Below are 26,359 nucleotides of genomic sequence, written 5' to 3'. Positions count from 1 at the left end.
TATCAATTGTGTCTTTCACAGGATCCAATTTTTCAGATGTGCCAGCTTCATTAGCACATGATGCGTTTCATCATTATTTATCCCGAGCCATTGGAGGCTTCATTAGCTGCAGGCTGATGCAGCACGCAGCCTCTAAATTTAGCAGCTTTTTATTTATTCAAAATAGCCACGTGTTGGATGCTATGCCCACATGCCATGTTCTCTCACAGCAGCTTAGAGACATGTTGAGGAAAGGTGGTGAGAGGTAGGCTGGTCTGTGGAAAAATGGGTCTCATTCCACCTGTGTCAGCCCCACCAGACATCTGCCTCTCCTGGGCTCTTTGAAGCCTCTTTAATTCCAGCGTTCAGGATTAAGCCCGTGGAAAAAGGATGAAAAGTGATAGAGTGACAGAAAGAGACATCCTAGGAGAGAACAGGCTCCTTTGAAATATGTTAAGCATTTCTTTTTCACTGACCCACAATGCACCATCTGAGGGAAATTGGTGACACTTTTTTTTTCTGATCGAGGGCTGGCTATAGGATTTGCATGAGTAGGAAAAGGACTCTTTGAAGTCATGGATGTAAGTGGAACAGGAGTTTTCTGAAACCTAAGTGAGCGCCCAGAGACATTGTCTTTGCATTGTGCATTACAGACTGAAAAAGCATGTTTGATTGTAAGTCAAAGGAATCAAGTCATTTTATGTCACATAATCCATCTTTTGAGGAGTCTCTCAGTGTGGTCTGTATCATGGCCAAGCAAATTGATATAAATATGGATATTACAGTCTTTTGGCGGACAGCACACAATAGAGGTTCATTCAGAGAGGCAGTCATGCTTCAATTACTGTCCATATTTACTTTCACACACCCAATATTTATTTAGACAGTGTGTTCCTCTATGTTGTGTACAAAAACAGAAAAAAATGGTTGGCAAACAGTTGTTTAATTTCAGACATTTTGTAGATGCACAGACCTACAGTAGGTTTAATAGTTAGTTATAAAACACTACATTTTCCTGCCAGGTTGATCCACAATCAGAAAAAAGCACATTCACTATCATGTGGCATGTCAGACTACCCAAACCTTTCTAGTCAAACTGTTTAAACATCAACAGACTGCCAAATATCAGCTTGTGGTAAAATAACACAGTCCAGCTGGTGGAATATACTGAGGTCAAGTGACTTAGAAATGAAATAAAATGACTAAAAATTGAGAAATAATTCTGATAAAATCTTCATCTATATACTGTAGCATTTTTCAGGGACAGAAATCAGTACTTAACAAAAGGAAAATGAGAAAACAGAGATTGGTAGGACATTTAAATGAAGAGAAATGAAATGTTTGTGTGTGTGTGTGTGTGTGTGTGTGTGTGTGTGTGTGTGTGTGTGTGTGTGTGTGTGTGTGTGTGTGTGTGTGTGTGTGTGTGTGTGTGTGTGTGTGTGTGTGTGTGTGTGTGTGTGTGTGTGTGTGTGTGTGTGTGTGTGTGTGTGTGTGTGTGTGTGTGTGTGTGTGTGTGTGTGTGTGTGTGTGTGTGTGTGAGTGAGTATATATAAAGGTTAAATGGAGACACCGCAAAGTTCATACCTTCAGTGCACATTTGTCAAATAATGAGCACAGAAATGACATGTCAGATATCACAAGCAGTGCATTCAAGCATTCACTTTATAGTCGCTTAAATAGATTTTTCCGTTACTTTTGCCATATGCTGCCCTGCCCTAAATACGCCCTAAGTAAGGCTTTGTGAAGCTCAATTTTACAGAGCAAACTTTATTACTTTGAGATTGCCTCGCAGAGATGTTCATTTCATTTTGTTCATCTTTAAGGTTGTTTTTTTCTCTCTCCGGGAACATTTTGCAATTTTCCACCATTCTTTGTCAGTGCGGCTTTACTGTATTTGTTTATGTTGTCAACATTTTGACGCTGCAAGAATGTTTTGCAGTTCATGCAGTTTTTGTTACGATTCCATTGAAAACTCAAACACAAAAGTGAGTTATTGTGGCGCCTTTTCTCTCTGACGCACGTTTGCAATTGTCATTCAACTTAGCCAGCAAATCTGTCTTTGTAATTGAAGTTTTGTTGCTTTGGTGCTGAAATTGATGATCATATGATGCTCCTTTTATTTTGTCCACCCCTGTAGTGTGTAGTTAAATCTTGACAAGGCACTGACCAGCCCTCCCTCATTATTAAAGCTATAAACTGCACACATTTCTGTCCTGAATAAGCACAGACATTTTATTGCACCATTACAGTTATAATTGAAATATTTAAGTCTGAGAATTGAAAAGGGCACAACATTTATGCAGTGAAATTGGTTGCGGACGGGGAGGGTTGGGTTGCATGGGGGAGGAGAAGGACTGAGGCAGTAAATTGAAAGAAAAATAAAATCATCAAATCGAGTAGTCTGCACTTAAATGCTAATGAGAGGTGCCAGTGAAATTAACAGGTTCCCCCCTGGGTGAATGTCTAATTGGTGGTCTCCCCAATTAGTCCAGTGAGGGAATGGAGTTAAACATTATAAAACATAGCTTTGGCGAGCGACCTCCTTGAAGTTTAATCAGGGGTTTTCATTTTGAAGAATGTGTTTGTGGACTTGACCGACAAGGTGAAATAAGGTGGATACTATTGGAGCTTGACACCACATGTAAACACACATAGATAGACCCACATTTGCTGTGTGGGCAATCGCTGCTTCAAAGGCAACTGTAGTTCCATGTTTACCACAGCCTGGGCAAACAGCAATGAGTGAGTGACTCCGCGAGCACCTGCTGTTAGCGGTACATGATGCTGCCTGTATTTTACAGGGATTTTGTGTGATCATGTTTCCTGAGACAAAAGTGTTTGCTTCATGAGCACATAGCAGAGGTGTTGTTGAAGGAAGAAAAAAAAAAGAAGCGAATTGCAAATTAGGTTGGAATGGATCCAAGCTTTTTAAATGGGCTTTTATTGTGTTATGGTTTGAGATCTGGCTCTCAGCTTTAGTCTTTCTTTACCCCCACACAGAGCAATTTTGTTTTTCTTTTTTCACCAGTGATCACTTCTGATATTAAGTCAATTAAATCCAAAATAACATGCCCTGTTATAGAACTGGAGCAGGAAGTTGAATCACAGACAAACAGCTGCACTACACATTGTTAGCTTGAGGCATAGTCTGCTTCATATGTACAACTCTTAAAGGGCCAGTATACCCAAATTACTTGTAGATAGTTTGGGTTTTATGATGACTCTGCAACAACTGTGGCTGGAAGCATTATGTTTTCCAGTTGTCTATCTGTCTGTCCAATTCTCGTGAGTGTGATATCTCTGGAACCCCTAGAGGGAAATTCTTCAAATTTGGCACAAATGTTCACTTGGATTCAAGGCTGAACTGACTCGATTTGTTATTATTTATTAGTTTAGGATCACTGACCTCACAAAACACATCTTTGGCCATAACTCAAGAATTCCTATGATTTTTATGAGAACATTCCAACAAATATCTAATAGGATAAAATTAAGTGGTGACAACTTCACTGTGATTTTATAAGGCTTCCAAAAAATATTTCTGGCTGTTAATCAACACTATAACTATAAAATAAACTTAATACCTTTTTATTAATTTCTTTCAAAGTCTTCACTTCATATATTTTCTGGAATGACATGGATATAAACTGCAACTTGAGATAATAATGATAATTATAATAATACATTTTATGTATATAGTGCTTTGTGTAATACTCAAAGGGAAGGAGGGGGCCTGGTTATGAATGGGCTTGATAGGCGAGGAGAAGGACTTTGAATTGTATCCATTGTGGGACAGGGAGCCAGTGAAGTTTCTGGAGGACAGGGGGGATGTGGTCATGGGAGTGGGAATGGATGAGCAGACATGCAAAAACAATTTTGCACAGACCTACATTAGGTTTAATAGTTAGTTATAAAACACTACATTTTCCTGCCAGGTTGATCCACAATCAGAAAAAAGCACATTCACTATCATGTGGCATGTCAGTAAACTTTTCACAGTGAAATCTGTGGATTGGTCAAACACAATTTAATTCAAACAACTGGTTTGGGTTGGCTTCCAACATTTTAGAGACAGATAAATAATAATAAAATAAAATATAATTATCTGCATGGCTAGATATGTTAGATGTTAGATGTCTCTGTCCAAAGGTAAAACCATTTGCCTCTAGAGCTCAATAATTTACATGCTATATTGTGTTTCTCTGTTTGTTTAATCCATTCAAAAATCAAAGTAAAAAAGCACTATGTCTCCTGACAGATGTTTCTTGTGTAACTTTTTGCAAGAAAGCTAATAAGTGCACAACTGAAAAGTCCTTATGAATGGGCCCTGTGACTTTTCCTCATTACCATTAGATTGCATTTGTGAGTGTTAGCTTAGTGCTGTATGTTAACCACGCACCTACTCTACACTGCAGTCTTGTGTTGCTGATGCGTAATGTACAATAACGTGTGCATTTAACTGCATTAATTATGAAACCACCTCTCCCTTTCTTTTATCTTCAGAGATGGCTAGCTGGGTCTCCCTCCTCCTCTTTCTCTTCTGCCAGTCAGTCTCACGAGCCCAGGAGGAGAGCAGCAACGTCCCCATTCTGGAGTTCACCTCAGAGACCTCCATCAACAATGTGGTCCAGGACCCCCAGACCGGACGAATCTACCTGGGAGCGGTCAACACCATTTTCCAGCTGGGGCCGTCGCTCCGCCTGCAGGCTCGCGCTGAGACGGGCCCCAAAGAGGATGCACGGACATGTACGCCTCCTGCTTCTGCCTGCCAGGACACGAAGCCCATGCCCAACCTCAACAAGCTTCTGCTGGTCCATCTGTCCAACGGTTCACTCATAGTCTGCGGCAGCCGCTACCGAGGCATCTGCTCCCTCCTCAACCTGACCAATGTGGAACAGCAGCTGTATTACAGTGACAGTAAAGGAGAGAGGACTTACGTAGCTAGCATAGAGGATAATGTGAACGTAGTGGGCATCATGTCCACCTACTCAAAAGATGGGCAAGCCTTCAGTGTGTTTCTTGTTGGGAAAGGCTATGGAAGCCTGGACAGTACAAAACTCATCAGCACACGCATCCTTCAGGACTTCCGTGAGTGGGTCGTGTTTGAGAGCATCATTGAGGCATCTACGGTACAGACGACGCCGTTTGTTCCCAAGTACCTGCATGACTTCCGACTTGCCTTCAAAGAGGATGGTTTTGTTTATTTCCTCTTTTCGAGGACACTTGATGGTACTGATAATAAAAACCTGACCTTTGTGTCTCGTCTTTGTGAAAACGACCACCATTACTACTCCCACACAGAGCTCCAGTTAAACTGCGGCTTAAATAACAGATACAACAAAGTGCAAGCTGCGTATGTGGCTTCTCCCGGAAAAGAGCTTGCGCGGGTCATGACTGAATCAGGTAATTATGGTAAAGTCGTCTCCTGGAGCAAAGTTCTGTTCATGGTGGCGAGTCCAGATGACGATGACGACGACTCAGCCCTCTGCATGTACCCACTAAACTCCATCAATGAGCGACTAGTGGATATCATCAGCGCCTGCTACAGCGACTCTGGGAAAATTTCCGGGTTTCCTGCTGTGGACATCCCCTACTCATCTAAAACTGATGAATTCTGCAAATCAAAAATTGCGGTAAGTGCTTTTTTTTGTGCCAGCTGATTAAAAGGGTTTTTAACATGAGTTTGGAATAACAGATGTCAGTGGGATATCTTTTGAAGAATTCCCTCTGCAGTAATCAATGATGCATAGATGTGTCACTGTTTACTTTGTTCTGCAGTTGTTCTGTTTAAAGCTCTTGTTCTGTCTCACACATCTATCCTCCTTCCATGTCTCTTTTCCAAATCCCTCAACTCATCCAGAATATTACCATATAGCGGTGGTGTAGAAGTCACCATCATCTTTCATCTAATAAAAATTCCCCACTGGAAATCAAACACAGTCTTAGTTCCAGCTGACCAAAACAGACTCATGTCTTGAAAACAAAAAATAGGTATTACAACAGAAATGGCTCTGATATCAACAGTATTTTAAATCAACCATAAAGGAAGCAGGCCACTGTTCACCATGTATGAATATCCCGTCATAAAATCTCTCAAAGTGCAACACAGAACATATATTTGCATATATGAGTCATTTTTTGCTTCATGAGTTTTAACATAAACTGCAGACAGTAGCTCTGTTATCCCAGAGAAAAATGATGTTTTAAAACACGTGGAGAGTGAAGACCTCTGCCAAGGCATGCCCTATCTCACAGTGTGTGATGCAGAGTGAATCCTCTGTTGGGAACTAATTTTTCTGATTATTCCAAAACCACATGAACACAACACAAATGCCCTATCTCACAGTGTTAACAAAAATGAAACATAACTAGTGTATCCGCCACGTGATTCGGATCTGCTCCAAAATGTAATGGGTTCTCCCTTCACCCATGCTACGCCCTTCTGTTTAATTTCACAAAAATCAGGCCAGTAGTTTTCTTCGTAATTCTGCTGACAGACAAACTTAGTCGAAACCTTAACCTCTTTGGCGGAGATAAGATACTATTTAATATGTTTTATTCTTATATTGATTAAAACAAATCACCCAACAAAACACACAGACAACATTTAGACCATTCCCATTATAACTGTAAAATACTGGCCTCAATGAAGAAGTGTGGAAAATCTGGCCCCTCTGCCATATAGCTTTTTATAGTAGAGCACCTACTATAATACTGCTAAGAGGCTTGAGTCCCTCTAATATTCTTTGGATTAAAGGGTTCACAACGTTTCATCATCCTTTTTATTATTCCTTTCCTTTTTACAGAAGGATACGTTGGAAAACTTCAAATGTGGCGCAGACTTTCTGCCTTCACCTTTGGCCAGCAAGCCGAGATTCGCCTTAAAGCCACATGCGGTGTTGACCAAGCCAGGCCTTTTGACTGCTGTGGCTGTCGCTGTAGAGAATGATCACACCATCGCCTTCTTGGGGAACACCCAGGGGGAGGTCTTCAAGGTGGAGTTGTCTTCTGATTTATTTTTTTTCTTGTAAGCTTTAAGTTTTACCTGAGGGAAGCAGGATGGGGAAGTGAAACTTTATATCTAACAGTGCTGCCTTTTGTTTTCTCTCCAGGTACACCTGACCGCCGAGCCATACATGTACAGTAAGACTCCTGGCAACACCATGGGAGAGAAAGTCAACAAGAACCTTTTCTTTGACCTCACTCAAAGCCACCTCTACATTACCACAGAGAAAAAGGTGTGTATGTCAGGGCCCTTTTGTCTATTACCTAAAAGGTTGCATCTAGAAGTACACAGATATTATTAGTAAATTTCACACCTGGCCAATCTGACCATTTTTAAGCACTCAAGCATATGTAAAGTCAATGTATGTGGCAAAATTTCACTCAGTACAATAAACACTTAGCATGTAGACAGAGGGAATTGTTTTAGTAATTAAAACATTGGGAGCTCACATGAGAGACCATATGCTGCGTGTTTTACTCCCACTCCGCACACATGCAACAATCTGAGCATTTCTAGCCGTACTTTAAATACCTCATATTTTGTGCACTGTTCGATCATTTATCATGTTGTAATGCTCCAGATCACTAAGGTACCGGTGCAGACATGCCTCCAAAAGAAAGACTGCCAATCATGTGTGGAACTGAGAGATCCTTACTGTGGCTGGTGTGTCCTGGAGGGCAGGTGAGGATCTCAAACACACACACACACACACACACACACACACACACACACACACACACACACACACACACACACACACACACACACACATACTTAGAAATGCATGCACACAGCGACAGACTAGCACAAACACCCACACATGCAATTCCATCTGTAAAACACAGCAGGGTATTTGTTCAGTGTTTCATTGCAGACACTTTTAGAGCCCCTCAGTGTTTATATTCCATCTCCTGTTGTCCGTGCAGCCGTAAGGAATTAAAGCTGTTTTTCAGCCTCATGCAGAGAAGGCAGTCTGTGCAATTTACTCTCATCAGCCTATATTTATCAGGTTTTGGAGGGTAGAAGGGGTGATGTGTATCATATGTACACGGATATGATCTTGAACCAGAAACAGGCAAAGAAAACAACCAGTTCTCTCTCTACGAGTTGTTGATACTTTTATTCAGAAACACTGCACACACTTTACTTAGATTTAAACCTACAACCATTAATCGATTGACAGGAAATGAATCAGCAACTGTTCTAATATGAATTTATTTTTTAAGCAAAACATTTAATGCTTCCAGCTTTTTGAGTGAGATTTGTCTACAATTTTTTTGTAGATCATAGTCTGAATATCATTTGAATATCTCTGGGTTTTGGACATTTGATAAACTCAAGCTGTAGGCACTGTGATGGACATTTTTCTCATTTTCATTGACAAAATGACAAAATCATCAGATTGAACGAAACTTTAAAAAAAAAAAACTTAGTTGTAGCCCTACTTATTCTTTCTTTTCACTTTTACTTCAAGACTATTTAATCCATGTTATTTGCAAATGAAATCTGATGCTACATGATATTGCGTGCTCCTGTTTGTTTGCACATTAAGACATGTCTGTCTGTTTTACATTGTATTCCCTTTCTGGTATGCATTTTATTTTGAATTGTGCTTCACCCAGTTGAATTTTTTTTTTAATCTGCAGACGATTTTCTCCATTATTGACGTGCTATCCATAAAGTCATAATCTGTAAGATTTGGGATATGTTGTTTCCAGCGGCCTCTTTGGCAGTAAGATGTAATTTCAGACGAGCCTGTTCTTTCAGAGCCCCCCATCTTGTCACGTTTACGGCCGCTATGTGTGTTGAGTTTATTTTTTTTCTTTTGTAAACTTTATTGACACACATGCACCTTTCTACTTCCGGTCCGTCCCCTATATGTTACCCTCGGAAATCCATAGACACACACACACGTTCCTATTATACTTCTACCCTTACTACAAGCCTTACTCAGAAGTTGGAAGTTTCTGATTTCAAGTGAAGGCAGCATAACTGGCATTGACATGCTGGGTCGGCAGACTAACCACTGTCAGCAGCCTCACTAACATGGCTGCGTATTTACATACAGGGAGGGAATAGCTCCACACAGATTGGAATACTCGGAATAAAAGCCAAGTAGAAGGGCTTTCATTAGTCATATGGTCATATGATCAATCACTATTGTTTAAACTCACTTTTTGATTGATAGTAACTTAAAAGACAATTAGCTAGATGAAAATGTTACAGATTACAACTTTAAACTATTTGTTTTACTCCAAATGAATGGTCCAGATCATACGAATGAGGAACTTTAGTGTTTTTCATATCTATATTCAACTTAATCTGGAAATCTGTACAGACCGTCCATGAAGTCACTTGGGCATGAGGTTGTTATTGACAGAAGCACATTGAAAATCTGCTGGAGGTCATAGGCCTTGTGTTTTGAAGCTTGTATAAGCATTTAGGGTTGATGGGAGCTGTTCACCCTTCTTCTGAAGGTGTACCAGGAGGTCTGAGTGCCGACGGGCAGAGGAGAAGAATGGCTGGCTTTGGAGCCCCAGGCAGCAGTGTGCCAAGATTGTCTCCTTCTATCCCCCGAACCTTTCCTGTAAAAAGACTGAGAAGGTACAGCTTCTCTTCTCCCTCTCTCTCTTTATCTCTGCTTCTCTTTGTCTCTCTGTCTCTCTGTGAAACACAACCTCTTACATGCACGTCACGCAAACATGCACAGCCTGTGTAATAAACAGTTTCCATTGTGAATCAGAGATCCTGGGCTCTAGGTCTTCCTGCCTCTGTATCGATTGATCCAGAAAACTCCAAAAATGCTTATTATAACCGACCTAGTTGATTGTGTTTAAAGCCAGAAGATGGAGGGCCTCTCATATTCACTTTCTGTCTCTGAGGTTGTTGTTTTTTTCCCTTCCTGACTACTACTCTGTCCCTCCATTTCTGAATCACTCTTGTATATCCACCAACAGCAATCAATCAATCTTCAGGCTTTAAAAGGAAACAGTTGCACAGATATGTTTGAATAATACACTGCACAGAGAAATTGATTTAATGAGAAGTGATATCACTCAGCCAAACAGGTGATAAGCAATACATCCTTTAATATTTTGTGCTCAGGTGAAGATCAACATCCCCTCCCTTCCTGCAATCGGGCTTTCTGACCGTCTGTGCTGCTCCATCAAGTCTTTCAAGAGTGAGGGCACCATGTCTGACTCTGGTCAGGTCTCTTGCGATCTACCTGACCCTTCACTTATACCACATACTCCCGAGGACCAAGGTATGGCCTTTATAATTAACCTACTGTCTTTTTAATACACCCTCTTTCAAGGCAAATGTCTTCTGTCTTTAATTATTATAACCAAGATTGTGGGCGCACTCATGCTGTCCATCCGTACTGTGCCCTGTGCTTTAGGGTACTTGTCCCCCCCTCCCTCTCCCCCCACGGGCCAGGCCCATTTGTACTCACACTACCTGGGCCACGGCGGAATGCTTCTTGCCTGCCTATACGCCATCACGCCGTAACGCGTCACACTCATTGATAGACGTCATTGCGATGCGTCGCTTTGTTTACAAATATTTCCATAGACCTCAGAGGTTTTGTGCGTCTTGTCCGACTGTTTTTAAATATTTTCATCCGACCAAATCTGCAGTAAACACTCCACCTCCGCATCACACCAACGTGAACCTTTTGCCGACATTGTTTTAAATGCCCGCGCATGGTCCGTCCTTCTTTTTTTCTATGTCCGAACAGGCGCACATAAAATGACGTCAGAACCGCCGTAAGCCTTGTGCACATGCACGTGCGCATGCTCTTGCTCGTACATGTGCAAACGTGCTTTACAAAAGCCCACCTCTCCCAAACGGTCTGTGGCCGGCAAGCGTGCCGCACCTAGGCGGGGTACGGTTGCATTCACACTTGTCAAACAAACTAGTCTTTAGCCGTGAAACGTGCTTGGGCACGGTACGGATGGACAGTGTGAGTGCGCCCTGTATCACGAAAAGCGGGCGACTGCCCAGGCGCCCCAGACCCCAAGGGGTGCAAAAAGCCTCCGGTTTACTGCATGTTGATTTTGTTAATTTAATTAATGCAGATTTCTTCTGGAATTTAAACTACAAATGTACAATATCAACCTGGTCGTTAAATTAATACATTATTACATATGAAGGTATTTGAGGTCATGCTCTGTCACAAGGTCATGCTCTGTCACAAATTAGTTAAAGGACATGTCTTGTGTGTCATCCTTCCTCTGTTTTGTTTTATCATGAACTGTGGGAGATTTTACTATTTAGAATTATTCCCTAATGACACCATCTCCATTCATAAGTGTGTAAAACTCAGAGCAAATTTTAACCCTCTCTCTGCTCTGTCATTAGATTTTGTGGCCGTAGCCATCAAGATTTTTGTCAACGAGACTGTGGAGTTGGCCATGCGAGAGTTCAAGTTCTACAACTGTGCTGCCACAGTGAGGAAATCCGAAAACACACCGTGAGTCAGACTTTTAATATATCACTTCTGCTCTGTCAATCACTGAAAATACACAGTGACAGTGAACACAGCATCAACTGACAACCTTGATGTAAATGTATCACCGTGCGTGAACAGATGAGAGATCAAGGCTATGTTTGTAAATTGTGATGCATGGTAATTTTGAATGCACCTCCTGCATTTTCTCTCCTCCTGTTATTACTAAGCCGAGGAAATTGCCTCAGTTTCTTTTTCATTAATCAAAAAATGAAAGTCGATCTTCTTTCGTGCCAAGGATTGTGTGATGAACAAGCTTTGCTTATGTGAAGCTGCAGAGATCCATTTTGTTGTCAGCAACATGGATTTCTGTGCCGGACACTCTTTGATGAGTTTGCATGTTTTAAGATTTTGTTTGTGTATGCTTGTGTGGAATTGTGTGTGCGACTGCCTAATTATGTGTGAGGAAGCATTTTCTTATCCCGGGTGTTTGTGTTTTCAGTTGCATGTCATGTGTGGCCAGTTCGTGGGGCTGTCAGTGGAACACGCATGACCACACCTGCAGCGACATGGACGACAGTGTGGTGGGTACCAACATCATCAAGCAACGTCAGGTGAGTCTTCTCAAGTGTTAACACATCAGTGGCAGGTCAAGGACTTTCATCTCTGATATTATGTGTTTAATAAATGCTGGAAAAAGTGTAGGAGAAGTTTCAAAAGACACGTCTAAGCGCCACACGTGACGGGGCGCCTGAGCGATCCAAATTTCCGGAGATAATTAATAAAAAACTCAAATCCCAGTATCAGCTGGCACCATCTTCTGTGACAAATACTGTAGGGTGGAGGATATCAATTTATAAGTCAGCAGATGTTTCAGCGATAGACTTATCTGCCCCCACTGATGAGGGTGTTCGTTAAGTGATTGGCGTATTTAAAATGTAAACGATTAAAATTGAGAGTATCTGATTTTGTTTTGATGCCTTCTCAGGGAGCAAAGTGTCCTCAGTTTGAGAATCCAGATCCTGTGCTGATCCCTGTGGGCTACAAGACTCGTATCAGCTTCGAGGGCATCAATTTGGATCTCTACCAGGTAAAGTGGCATAGACACAAAATTTAAAGCTATTCTGAAACACTAACTGGCTCTTTTAAACATTTATCGAGTATGATATTAGGCCCACAGTAGTCACAGTCCATAATTTGGTGTCAGGGCTGGAGAATGGTCTGGTTGCATGAGGTAAAGTTCTGCTATAGGTTATATTAAGGATATATTATACATATTCTTTGTTTATCAAGAAGAACCAAGCAGGCCTGCCTTGTATCACAATGCAAATCCTCATCAAATTTGCCATTTTCAGCATGAAAGTTGCTAGCTCAGAGGTTGTTGTTGTCAACCGTAACAAAGCAGGGGAATTTGAAAATGGTAACAAGCAGATAGCAGGAGGGAGGAGAATGCTGAGTGAAATACATGGTCAATGGCAAGCTTATACCCATCTATATATGGTGAGTCAGACTAGGCGCACAGTGAACCGAGTTAGTCACAGTTTTTAACTAGCGCATTTGGTGACAAAATGTGAGAAAAACTTTTTAGTCATTGGACCATCGTTAGAGCATCTTATGGATGATGGCATTCGAGAGACCTACAGTAAATATGCTATGACACAGACACCAATGACCTAGGAGAAAAAAGGAGGTAAGAGGCAAAAAGTGTTTTATATGAAGTCATCATCTACCTGGTTGTGTTTACACACCCTACAAGGATATCACAATGAATACACAGTTAATACATATGTGCATACACCCATGTGCCCCTGTATTTAACTCTATATGCAGACAGGAATACAGCAAAAACTAAAAACAATGGTAGGGTGGACTGGTTTCCATTAACAATCAAATTGATAATTACAAAAACCAAGTTAAAGACTCCTCATTAAGATCTTCTGGATGTCGTGTTCTCATAAAGAACAAGGAAAGAAGCCAGCAGTCATCCTATCCAAACATCTCTATGTGAGAACAGAGGGGCTGGAGAAGTCTGCCATACATTTCTTTCTCTGTAGTAAAAACATTTAAAAAAAAAAAAAAAAAAAGAGGCATATCAGTGAACAGTGTTTTGCAATTAAAGGGTTTTCATAGATGAATCCAACATGTCTCTTGTTTTTATTTGTCTGGTTCTTCAGGGTCATGTTTTCACCATCGGCACTGAGCTAATGAGAAATGTTGAAGAGGAGGTAAATTTTGAGGAGGGGCCGTTCTACACCTTCAGCGGCTTCAATGTAAGTACAGCTATTTTCTAGTTGCTTGACACTCATCAACCTTCAACTGCCTATCCGCATTCACACTGAAATGCTGATTTTCTGAATGCTGCCAATTAGTCCTCTACCCAACACAGGCCCTTGAACCACAGCTGACATGTGGCTGATCATAGTGTAATATAGAACGACCCTGAAACTGAGTGAAATCTAGTTTAGAGTACCTCTTGATATTTCAGCACTGAAAACATCTATATCCAAACTCTCTATCAATGAACTGACTTTATATTTCAGGCTTATAAATCAAATCCCCCTTAGCAGTCTCTTTGATATTCTCTAGCTCCCTCTAATGGACAGACCTTCCTCACTGGAGTTATTTTAGCCCCATCTCCACACTGTGGATTCTGTGATTGGGGAGCTAAAACAGTGCGTAGCCCCCAGCTATGTTCTTTCCCAACATTGATTTCTTCAGCTGAAAATCTGCCAGGCTGGATTTTTTTTTCTTTTCTTTTTTTCTTGGCATGAGGGAGAGGCAGCCCACACTGTTTGCCGAGAAGAGCTTAAGTGCCATTAATCACTAGATTCTGCATTAATAATTCACTTTCTTCCAATTTCTTAGTTTTCTTACGACAAGTCACCGGAGACCAATGTTCTCTTCTACGTGAAGGACAAAGAGTTAGGCAAGAAGATGGACAGCACGTTGAACGGTACGTTTTAATGCAAAGACTTTATTTTGATGCTAGTGCTAGTAGGAGTCTGGGGCCTCCCTTAGATCTGAAGAAGCTGCTTTAATCTTTAATTGAAAATCAATCAGGAAATGATTCGGTAATGACTGAATCACCAAATATGTTTTGTCAGACTAGGAAGAATTGAAAGGCAAGGGACTGAGGCCTGTTTTACATTTTCCTAATCATATGAATCAGGTTATTAGAAGACACAAACATAAACATCTTGCCATTTAATCATAAAAAGTGAGATCTTGAAGTATAAGACAATTGCTATAATGCGAAATGTAATATTTGTTTCTCCCCCTAACTACTTCCCCTTCAGTGACCCTGTACAACTGCTCCATGGGGAGGGAGGACTGTAGCCTCTGTAAGAACGCAGACCCAAAGTACAGGTGTGTGTGGTGCGCCAAGCAGAGTGCGTGTGTGTACGAGAAGCTGTGCAATCCTGACCATCAAGGGTCTGAGGATCCTTACAACATTGAGTGCCCCGACCCCCAGATTACTGATGTGAGTAGTTACAATGTTGTCATCTCTTTATGTTCACCTTTGAACTGCATGAAAGGCTTGTGACTAGCAGTGAAGAGACAACGACTTTGGTGATTGGATTATTGATCGGAGCACTTAATTGGCCTCTCCACTTTCTGTCCACGGAGGAGTTGAAAGTCTGCCTTTGAGGCTGTGTTGAGCTGATCTACAGCGCATCTAGATTGGATCAATTCTTTCTTTGCTCACTTAATTGTTGGTGCCTCATTGTCATTGAGAGAAATCTATCAGTAAGTGTGTCAATGTGAGAGAGGTCTGACCCATACATCAGCCGATAAATATATCACAGATAAGCTACCATCAGTTTGCATTGGCAAGACGTTTTCTGGCATTTTTATGTACTAATGCAGTGCCCATTTTGAGCTGGGTGATTGCTTGGCTCTCCAAAGCGCTGCTTACAGTGTCGATCAGATAAACTGTTCCTGAGATATGCAAAGGACAGTCAGTATACATAAATACACAGACAGACAGAGAATCCTTCCTTTATAGTTAGATGATGCTGCTACAGCACTACCTGTTGGCCAAATGGCACCAAATCTGCCATGGCCACTCAGCATATCTACACGTCCACTAGGTGAGGTTGCAATAGCACAAAGCATTCAGGAGATATGATGTTTTTTTGTACAAGAAGCCCTGTCCACAGAATATTAGCTAACTAGTGCCAGCTTTAGCAAAACTTTTTGGAAATTAAAAATCTAAAAAAAAGATACTTTTTCGAGGTTGGTCCAGAGTTGTTCTGTACCAAATTTGCACTCCCTTGGTTCCTCAGCAATATAATTGCCAAGTGAAAAGTAGATTAGATGAATGGTTCTTGAGATATTAAGCACACACACACAAACAAACACACACACACACACACACACACACACACACACACACACACACACACACACACACACACACACACACACACAGATTCCTCATGTATATTTTGTTATGTCAGTCTTTCCGTCACTTAGATTTAGACTGAAATTTCTCAACTTTTATTGGAGTATTGCTATGAAATTTTGTACATACATTTAGCATCCCCAGTAGGCATGGATCAATATGAAAGTTTCATGTTATGATTATTCTGGCCAAAATAATTGTGATTCACGATATTATCCCGATAGTCATCAAAATATGCTTAAAACTCTTAATCCATTTGTGTCCAATCCCTAGTTCCAAAGGATGAATCCCTGATTTTTTCCACTGGTGTCATTATGAGGTTGACATTTTGGGATTTTAGTGATGTCTTGTCAACGCCTGGAGGGATTGGCACAAAGCTTTATAAACCTTATAGTGCTGCTAGTGTAGTAGCTGTAGACTGTCATTTTTTAGATTTATTGTATACTTTCAAATCAGTTATATTTACTGTTTGTTTTTGATAATGATAATTGTTGTTCATCTATAAAATATATTCATCACTGAATTTTCTTATTCATGTTATACATCTACTTATATCAGCCCATATATTATGATATGTTTTTCATTATCCTCAAGTATCCAGCATCAGTTGGACTTTAATACACTCACACATGCATTCAAACATGGCTCATTCAGAACAGATGTAATTCTCAGCCATGGCCTTGAATATTAAACAGTTAAACTATTCACTGGACTTAAACAGTGTGTAAATCTCTTGTACGTTCTTATTGCACAACTAATCTGTTTAAATCCATTTCAAATCCCTTCTTCTTATAAACACTCAACCAACCCCCCACCACTGTATCTCCCCACCCAGATCATCCCTCGTTTTGGTCCTCTGCGGGGAGGAATCTCCATCACCATCCGGGGCTCCAACCTCGGCATCCACAAGGAAGACATTAAAAGCATCAGTGTGGTCGGGGAGCCCTGTATCCATCAGGAGGAGAAGTATTCAGTTTCGACAAGGTAATACTTAAACACTTTCGTTATTCATGCAAATATGTCAGCAGTAGCAGCACACAGTCTCTATTTTTGTTTTTTGGTCAAACTGCCTCCGGGCAGATTTACTATACCTAATCTCTCTCTCTCTCTCTCTCTCTGTGTGTGTGTGTGTGTGTGTGTGTGTGTGTGTGTGTGTGTGTGTGTGTGTGTGTGTGTGTGTGTGTGTGTGTGTGTGTGTGTGTGTGTGTGTGTGTGTGTGTGTGTGTGTGTGTGTGTGTGTGTGTGTGTGTGTGTGTGTGTGTGTGTGTGTGTGTGTGTGTGTGTGTCAATATGCAACACTGAGAGGGGGGTGGTGTCACAGCGACAAAATATACTAAAAAACAACATTTATGAGTACTAAATTTGTGGAAAAATGTCTACTGTGACTGATAGATTATTATATACCTGTATATCATTATTAGATTGTCAATTGTGATGCATCATTGTGTAAGTAGCATTTTACTGCTGTAATTGGTCAGGGTGGAGCCAGTTTTTACTCAGTTTGGGGTTGTGAGATGATTAACGGGGAAAGTCCCGCTAGACAAATTTGTATTCATATTTTGATCCCTCAACTTTTGACCTTTAAACTTGAAATTAAATTATCTGAGAAGTTTAAAGGGGAGATATATTTGAAGTGGAATTTCTGATACTTCATAGACATCTGAAACATCGCAAGAAACTAGTCACTGCTCTTTTGTGTAGAGTCACAGGTCAAAACAGTTTGGAACCACTGATTTAATCTTTCACTATTTATTGTATATGTTTTTTAATGTAACTACAGCTGTCAGATAAATGTAGTGGAGTAAAAAGTTAAATATTTCCCTCTGAAATGCATCGGAGTAGCCATATAAAGTATCGTGACGTGCCTCAAAACTTTCATTCTTTAAATACTGTCTGCAGAGCAGCCGGAATTCTTTGAGATATGAATTCACCAATTCACTGATTTGATAGTATTACATATTTGTCACAGCTGTTTGGTGGTCTTTTCACACTGCAGACACTCTGTTCCTCTTGCAAATGTACTTCAGTCACAGCGGTGTTCACTTCATAGGAATGCTCTATAACAAAAAGAAAACCCCCACATTGTTGCCCTGTGGCCACTGATCAGAACTGTTGACACCTGGCAGGATGTGACAAATTCTTGCCACACCATCTGCGTGATGAGGCATAAACCAGAATTTATGACACCAGATGGAATGTATTTCACCTTTAAATCATCCACTTCTGGAACTCATGGGCCTGCTATAGTCTCCATCTTATTGTCAGTTGTCCTCTATGGTCTATGCTGTAGCTCACTTGCTTTAAGATTTAACATGTTTTCCACTGCAATACTCCATTCCTTCACATCACTGTTGTAGCTGTTGATTGTCTACACTTGGCTCACCTGGTAGCTCAAGTCAGGCTTGCCATTTCATGCTGACTTCTTTTATCAACAACACATTCTTCTTGACGACTTGTGTTTGCTTTATCACATATTTCCTTTTAATACTCCAGACACTTCAGTTTGCTAAAATGCCCAGAGGACTGAATATCTAATGTTCTGGAAGCAGCCAATCTGGCATTAAAAATCATATCAAGTCCTAAGATCAACCTGTTTTTTTTTTTATCTTTTATTTGCTTGTTGTTTTAATTACTTCAGTTATTTTTCCCAACTCTCTCCACTTAACTAAAACAAGACACAGTACTCATTTGCCTGCCAGCATCTGTAACAGAACAAGCTAATTTGGATAGATAAATTAGGACAGATATTGCATGTTTGTTTTCAATGGAGCAGCTCCAGGCTTGAAGTCAAAGCAGCACATACGAGAGTTATGATTTTTGGAAGTGGTTTTAGTTGCTGATTTAAGTTCTGAACCAATTTCCACAAGCGCTGTCACAAAACTGGTGAAGTTTAACATTAATCTGTCTTGCATAGATTTGAACGAGTCAATGTATTGCTTTGTCGACTGATAAAAACTTATTTAGCAGCATTTCAAGTATTTTCTGGACCCAGACTTCACCTTGAGTTTCCAGGATGTTGTGTTGGGTCTATATCTCATAATTGTTTGACATTTTGTAGAACACAACTATGAATGAATTGAGAAAAACATCAGTAGATTAATTAATAATTCAAGTAATTGTTTGTCACAGCTCTAATCTTTAATATTTTTCGTTGTTCTGTCCAGCGTGGTGTGTGAGATCGGCCCTGTTGACCCTAACAACGCTAACTGGGGGCAGGTGGAAGTGGAGGTGAAAGGGGGAAAGAGAGGAACCTCCTCCATGTACTTCACCTACAGGGTAAATACTCTCATTCACACACACACACACACACTGCACTTTTAGTGTAAATGCGCAAAACTTTTGACCAAGAAAATAAACGTATCCAAAAGCTTTCAGCAGATTTTGTTGTTTTATGGCCTCTATTATGTTTCCATTTCCTCACTGCAGAGAGTACCTTATCAGAAATCACAAGGGCATGTCATTTAGGTGGATTGTACAAATACAACATCCAAATATATTGGTTAATGAAGTGCCTAGATGCTGTCAAATTACAATGGTAATGCACTGTAAAATAAGCCAGAATGTGTATGCATTCCTCTTTAACCAGATGCTGTGTAGTAGGCCCTCCTTTCTCTCAAATAGCTACGCTGCAGCCCGTTAAAGTATTAAACTGGCTTTTCATATCTCTGGCTTCGCTAAAGCTTCTCCACAGGGGAGTGCTCCGACTAACTGTTTGCTCAGCAAATTGAGGTGTGTGTGTGTGTGTGTGTGTGTGTGTGTGTGTGTGTGTGTGTGTGTGTGTGTGTGTGTGTGTGTGTGTGTGTGTGTGTGTGTGTGTGTGTGTGTGTGTGTGTGTGTGTGTGTGTGTGTGTGTGTGTGTGTGTGTGTGTGTGTGTGTGTGTGTGTGTGTGTGTGTGTGTGTGTGTGTGTGTGTGTGTGTGTGTGTGTGTGGAGTAGGAGATCAAGGAGGTTGACATGAAATGTGTTTATATGACATATTATGTGTGTTCTTGCATATGTGAGCAAACGCGTGGTTTGTAGCTTGTGTGTGCATGTAAATCCTTGCAGGGAGTATGTATTCATGCTGTATCTTGCAACCCTTAACACTCACCAGGACCCAATTCCAGAGGGAGTGAAACCCTCTAGAGGTCCGAAAGTTGGGGGCACTCTCATTACAATTTCTGGACGATTTCTGGACACAGGCAGTAAGGATGATGTTCAGGTTACCGTCGGAGAGGTGGACTGCACTGTGTAAGGACTTCTTTCCTCAATAATTGTCATTCAGGCCAAAGCCCAATTCTCTTTCAATTCAGTTTTGTCAGTTGATAAGTGCTACTTGTTATTCAGACATTGTATTCTATGCAAATTCTACAGTATGCAGCCTTTGAAGCCCATAAATTGATTTTTTTTTTTTCATTCCTGAAGCAAAAAAGTAATTGACCTTAACTTTGGTGTTATAAGCCGGATTTCTTTCTCTCTTACCATTTGCTTTCACTGTTGTGACCACCAGTGTTCTGTCAAACCCAGTCCATGGTGACATTTTAGGCAGAGGTAACGGAAAAATAACGAGCTAGAGGAGCAGCAAAGCCAGGATTTAACAAGCTGTCAGGTTGCTGCCATGTTGGCTTTCACCTCACAGTGACCTTGCATGAACCCTGCTCCTGCAGCCAGTTAATGTTATGTCCTTGTCTTTGCAGGGAGCACTTTGGAGTAGAGATCACCTGCAGGACAGGTGAATACCGAGCAGATAAGGTGCCCTCCCTACCACTCACAGTCACAGTGAGGTACGGGAAGAGTACCACAACCACAATCCCAAGTGCCTTCCAATTCTTGGAAAATCCCATTGTGCTGGACCACCAACCCAAAGGAAGCTTTGTCTGGTCAGTATAAAGTAGCAGCATAGCAGTAGCAGTTTTACGCCAAATCAAAGTGTTTGTAATATTGCTTTCACTGGAATATATAGTATTAAATGAAAGTTTCAGGGAAACGTATACGGCGGTTGTTATTTTTATGCTTTTGTCATGTCTCCTTTTACTCTGTACCTTGTTTTTTAAAGATTTGAGAAGTTTGCCACACAAGCTACAGGGTTTTTTTCTTTTTGTACTTTCAGATGAACTCAAACGTTGTTGCGTGTTGAAAATGCTTTCCGTTAAATTAAAGTATTTCTACTGCCGTTGCTCTAAAGATTGGTTTAGGCACTTTGCTATAGCTCTCTCTCTCCCTACAAGCTTTTGTCTGTCTGAAACCTTGTTAATGGTTAATAATGCCAAGAACCTTTTTAGTTTTTAAAAAGTATAATTTCTCCAAGAGTGTTCTTGTTGTTTTTGTAAGTGCGCAGAATATTTCCCATACTTACTTCTGATTCACTGAAGGGGATACAAATGGCAGTCTTTGATATGCTGCCAAACTGCTTGATGATCACGTAAAATAGATGCATTAGACGGGTACCCTGCTTTTTTTCTGTACAATTGAAAGTACTAGGGTGTTTGTGATTAGGCACACAGACTGGAACAACAGACAACAGATACGCTGCTTGCAGGCTAAACTAATTTGTTTCATCTCTGGATAATTTTTTTTACCTCAGTTGCATTTTGAAGGTCTGTCTCTCTTCTTGTAACCCTCCCTATTACAAGCTTTTCATTGTGTGTGTGTGTGTGTGTGTGTGTGTGTGTGTGTGTGTGTGTGTGTGTGTGTGTGTGTGTGTGTGTGTGTGTGTGTGTGTGTGTGTGTGTGTGTGTGTGTGTGTGTGTGTGTGTGTGTGTGTGTGTGTGTGTGTGTGTGTGTGTGTGTGTGTGTGTGTGTGTGTGTGTGTGTGTGTGTGTGTGTGTGTGTGTGTGTGTGTGTGTGCGCGCGCGCGTGCGTGTTTAGTGGAGGGAGGAACATTGTGGTGACAGGCTCTGGCTTTGACCTAATCCAGACTGCTATCCTGAAGGTCCATGGAGACAATTCCGAAGCTTTTGAGGTATGTCTTCCATTTATTTTTATTTTTCCTTTATTTACCAGCATCTTCCTTGCCATAATCCTTTTGATTATCCTCTTTTAAAAGTCCTCATTTCTTCACTCACTTCATTCTTTCTCTCAGAGAGTTTCTACTTTTCACATTAGCAGCACTGTCCATCAATCGCCCCGCATTTAATGAGCTCACTATTGTGATGATTCATTCAAACTCTGTCAAGCATGCACACGCACCAAACAAACACACATCTCCACTCCTCCATGCTTCCACTGATCAGTGAGTCCATAAGCCAGCATTACTTCATCTCACTTCTTAGGCCAGAAATACTTAAAACCTGTAAGATTGTAGATAGCAGCGCCACTGTTTCACCCTCACCAAGATATAACTGTTCCTCATCCAGCTTAATCATGTAGGATTGACTCTGCCAGGGAACTTGAAGGAGTTGTACACAGCTTTCCACCGCCTCCCCTCCAGTGTACTGGGCAGTGTTAAGCAGTTACAATTTCAATTTCATTTCAAGGGCTAAATTTAATACTGGCATTAAGGTTGCAGAAGATTATGTGAATATGCCGCTCTTCCCCAATTCACTCCTGGCCAAGTCCCTGGTCCCCTTCTACCCGGGGGACTGCTGACATTTGAAAAGACTCCCAGCTGCAACAAACTTGCAGCAGATGTAAAGTGTTATCTCAAAGGCCTTGGCTGGTCAACTTCATAAGCTTTTCTTGGTTTAAGTCTATCCACTGAACTAGACCCAAATATTCGTGGCTGCTGGCTTGTAGTGAAAACATGTTGATTACATTGTGGGTCTTGTTAGTGGCTCAAAGCAGGAGTGTTTTTTATGGTGTAAAGACCCTCCAATCCTTGTTTTTAATTGTAAACAGTGACTTTTAGAGCTGGTTGCTCCAGCGGCTCATAAGTTCAAACTTAGCCTAGTTACTTTGTACATTATACCACTCACACTTTTTTACTCATTGCACTTTGCAAACTTGATGTTTGCTTTACTTTTTTTTTTTTTTGCCTTTCTCCCATGTTTTTTACTTTTTTATGCTGCACCAGAATTGCCCTTCTGGGTCAATCAAGACTTATTGAATTGAATAGAATCACTACAGTACATATAAATGATTACCAAGTGTATGAAGAGAAGAGATTCGTTTTTTCTAAATATTTACATATACAGTAATTGCGGGGTTTAACTGTTACATACCGTGTATGACTGAACCAAGTCAATGGTGTCCCTCATCCAGCTGACTAAACTAGCTTGTTAAGACCTGTTTAAAGTATTAATCATGATAAGCCTGTGAATGTTCTCATTTGTCCAGGTCATCATTACCCCACATTGCGGTATACAGTTTTCTGTATACCCCAATGTGGGGTGTACCCACTCACACAGATCAATATGTCTGACTCCTACCACCCGCTGGAACACAAGCTTAGAGTTATCAGAAAACTGCAACACAGAGCTGATAACGTACCCACCAGCTCACAGGCCCAAGGGGAAGAACGCAAGCGCCCTCACAACTTGTGGTTACCCCAGCTGGACCTTTGTGAAAACGGCAGCTACTTCCAGAAAGAAAACCAAAGTGGTTGAAAAAGACAATGAAAACAAGAGAAACAACAAAGTCATCCCGTATGTGGCTGGGGTATCAGAGAAACTCAGGAGGATCGTCAACAAACACTGCATCCCTGTGTATTTCAAACCCAGTAACACACTCAGACAGAGACTAGTACATCTGAAGGACAGAACACCACACACCCACAAAAGCAATCTGGTTTATGCTGTCCAATGCAACGAAGAATGCAAAAATCTCTACATTGAAGAAACAAAACAACCACTGCATAAACGCATGATCCAACATAGGAGAGCTAACTCCTCAGGCCTGGACTCTGCTGTCCACTTACATCGCAAGGAGGAAGCCGACTCCTTTTTTGATAACAATGTCCACATCCTGGACAAAGAGGACAGATGGTTTGAAAGAGGAGTAAAAGAAGCCATCTATGTTAAAGTAGAGAAACATTTCTAAACAGAGGAGGAGGTCTGAGACACCACTTATCTCCAATTTACAATGCAGCCCTTTCATCCCTTCCCAGGAGATTCAACAATCTAACCTCAAAGAACAACTGTTCACAAAGGGCCTCCTGTGACTCCAACGATTGTCGTTAAGACTCAATAGAGCACTAACAAAGTCCAAACCTACTTCCCACCAACGACTGTCACTCCAACAACAGTTGTTGGCACTTGGAGCACAAAGGGTTCCAGTGACATCATTGGCCTTGTGAAAGGTTAAATACCTGGATCCCCACACCAGATAGTTGGACCAGTCCCAGCCTGGTCAGATGCGTACATGAACTGATGAAGCCTCTTGGATGAGAGGTGAAATGTCTTCCTAGACAAATAACAAGTCCAGTAACTTTTGACTGAAATAGCTTTGGGGATATTAATCATGATATGCAATATGGTTGACATATCTGACATCAAACTTACACAATATTTGTTTGGAAACGTCATAAAAATAACACAGTATACCTTAAATTATGTAACATTAAGACAACAGACTAGATTATCAATAAACATTGATTAGGTTAGCACATTATGCATATATAAATTAAACAGTCACACCTACATTTGCAAGGTATTGCAAAGTGTCAGTTAGGTTTAATATGTTGCTGGTCTCATTGAACTGTTTTTTGAAGTAATGTCACAGTTTCCAATGCAGTGACAAGCTGTTAACATCCTTTATTGCTTTTGATTGGGGCGCGCTATAGATGTTTCCTAGCAGCAAATTTCACATAATTCACTTAAGTTACTGTCATCAAGTCATCAAATATGTCGGCAACTACTGAAATTTCATGCACACTTTTATAGTGCCCAGATAATGATTTTGACTTAGATTTTTTTTGTAATAATCCTCTGATGTTTCATCCAGTGTTATCATCAGGTCAAAATTATAATTTGTTCGATACTTTGGTTTATGATGGCCTAGCAGGAATGTCTTACCTCTGGACAGAACTAGGCTAGCGGTATCACCCTGTTTCCAGCCTTTGTGCTAAGCTATCCAGCTGCTGGCTGTAAGTTCACATTTATCGGGCCGATATCAGAGTGCTATAAATCTTGTCTGCCATTACCCGAAATGTTGAACCATTACTTTTGCCACAGAGTACCATACTGTATAGTGGGAAGCTACAATAGGTTAACAGTTTAAAATAATGTGATAGGGTACATTTACTTTGGAGCTAAATAAGAAAAAAAAACCTCATGCAACTAGATGATTAACTATAGTTCTGCGTGACTTTTTCAAAGCATTATTTGATGTAGCTTACGCCTTTTGAAAAGCTCAAACTGTACAGGACTGTAGGGTTTAGCTGCCACACAGTATTGTCAGGCCTTAATCGACACAATCAGAGAGTGACAGACATATCACCGTCGGTCCAGTTAATCAAATCCAAAAAACAAAGCCAGAGAGGAGTAATGACTCAGTGTGAGTGAGTTGTTGTTCATCAGTGGCTGCTATTCTACGATGGCATATTGGGATTTTAATAGAATGACGGAAAGGAGACACATCATTTTACCTTCCTGATTGTACCAGCTCAGGCATTTTTTCTCCCTTCTTCTTCATCTTTTGTTCAGAATCAGCTACTTTTCCCACCATGCCAGCGCAACTTCCTTCTCATTTATCCACAATGCCACAGTGCTTTACAGAGTCGGACTCTCAGCTTCTACTGACTTCAATGGGGAAGCGTAGAGCGGTTTGTTCCACTGCAGCGAAACTAGGCGGTCATTGGATAAATGCTGTGCTTTGTCCCGCCCATCGGACGCTCAGCGCCTCTGGGGGTCTATGGGACAGTGGGCTGGCCCGGCCACTCGGCTTCTGCTTGATGATTGGATGAACTGCCTGAGGCGAAATCCTTTTTTGATTGACAGCTAAATGAGCGAATCAGCGATCTTGAAAAATAAACATCCACCGGAGCATTTTTCAAGTTTTTCATTACGTTGTTCTGAACTGATCCAGAGACTTTACCGATCCCCAGCAACTTTGTCTTTGTTAAAAACGACTAGCGTTGTGTTCGGCGACTCTGTTCTGTCACTCTGTAGTTTCTTTCCCCAACAAGCAGCGGCAGCTGTTGAGCTTCTGCCCCCGTCACTCACAATCACAGGCAGTCACACTTTACAGTAGCCTGGCGCGGCAGCTCCAGCTGGGCCAAGGCCGTTTAAGCAGCCTAGCTCTGCTGGCCATTGAGAGGACACTGGTCAAGTACCTGGAAAAGACGCCTAGTTGGTACGACGAGGTCACAGATAATTTTCTTGAAAAGGAAGGGTAGAATTGACATATAAATAAACAAACACATTTATGATGTAGGCCGGAAAAATGAGCTTCCCCTCCTTGAAAGACCAGCGGCCACCACTGATACACACATACCTATTGTATACAGTATATAGCCCCTACACACATTACTCAAGTGTTTTTTTGACAGATGCTAAGGCAGAGGGGACAAAGCTCCTGCTATAACATGCTGGTTTCCAGGCCAGGGATCTGTATCCACTGCCAGATGGAAGCAGTGTGAAGAATGTGTTGAGGGGGTGCCTGG

At 41.1% G+C, this 26,359-nt stretch overlaps 1 protein-coding gene across 1 annotated transcript in view; it reads left to right on the top strand.

Annotated features, from left to right (window-relative positions):
• The window catches only part of plxnb2b (plexin b2b), a 124,753-nt gene that overhangs the window by 78,626 nt on the left and 19,768 nt on the right, over window positions 1-26,359 (top strand). The window contains exons 3-19 of the mRNA XM_083917273.1: window positions 4,483-5,612; window positions 6,786-6,974; window positions 7,092-7,217; window positions 7,566-7,666; window positions 9,463-9,589; window positions 10,091-10,250; window positions 11,348-11,459; window positions 11,938-12,049; window positions 12,424-12,525; window positions 13,610-13,705; window positions 14,301-14,388; window positions 14,732-14,916; window positions 16,676-16,824; window positions 19,005-19,116; window positions 19,934-20,070; window positions 20,517-20,699; window positions 21,688-21,781. Coding sequence (XP_083773399.1) covers window positions 4,485-5,612; window positions 6,786-6,974; window positions 7,092-7,217; window positions 7,566-7,666; window positions 9,463-9,589; window positions 10,091-10,250; window positions 11,348-11,459; window positions 11,938-12,049; window positions 12,424-12,525; window positions 13,610-13,705; window positions 14,301-14,388; window positions 14,732-14,916; window positions 16,676-16,824; window positions 19,005-19,116; window positions 19,934-20,070; window positions 20,517-20,699; window positions 21,688-21,781 — 3,201 coding nt within the window. The 5' untranslated portion in view covers window positions 4,483-4,484. The remainder of the gene's footprint in view (window positions 1-4,482; window positions 5,613-6,785; window positions 6,975-7,091; window positions 7,218-7,565; window positions 7,667-9,462; window positions 9,590-10,090; window positions 10,251-11,347; window positions 11,460-11,937; window positions 12,050-12,423; window positions 12,526-13,609; window positions 13,706-14,300; window positions 14,389-14,731; window positions 14,917-16,675; window positions 16,825-19,004; window positions 19,117-19,933; window positions 20,071-20,516; window positions 20,700-21,687; window positions 21,782-26,359) is intronic.

The sequence above is a fragment of the Echiichthys vipera genome (assembly GCF_963691815.1).
Source record: "Echiichthys vipera genome assembly, chromosome: 7".
NCBI lineage: Eukaryota > Metazoa > Chordata > Actinopteri > Perciformes > Trachinidae > Echiichthys > Echiichthys vipera.
Note: the sequence above shows the minus strand (reverse complement) of the source record. Positions and strands in the feature narration are given on the sequence as shown.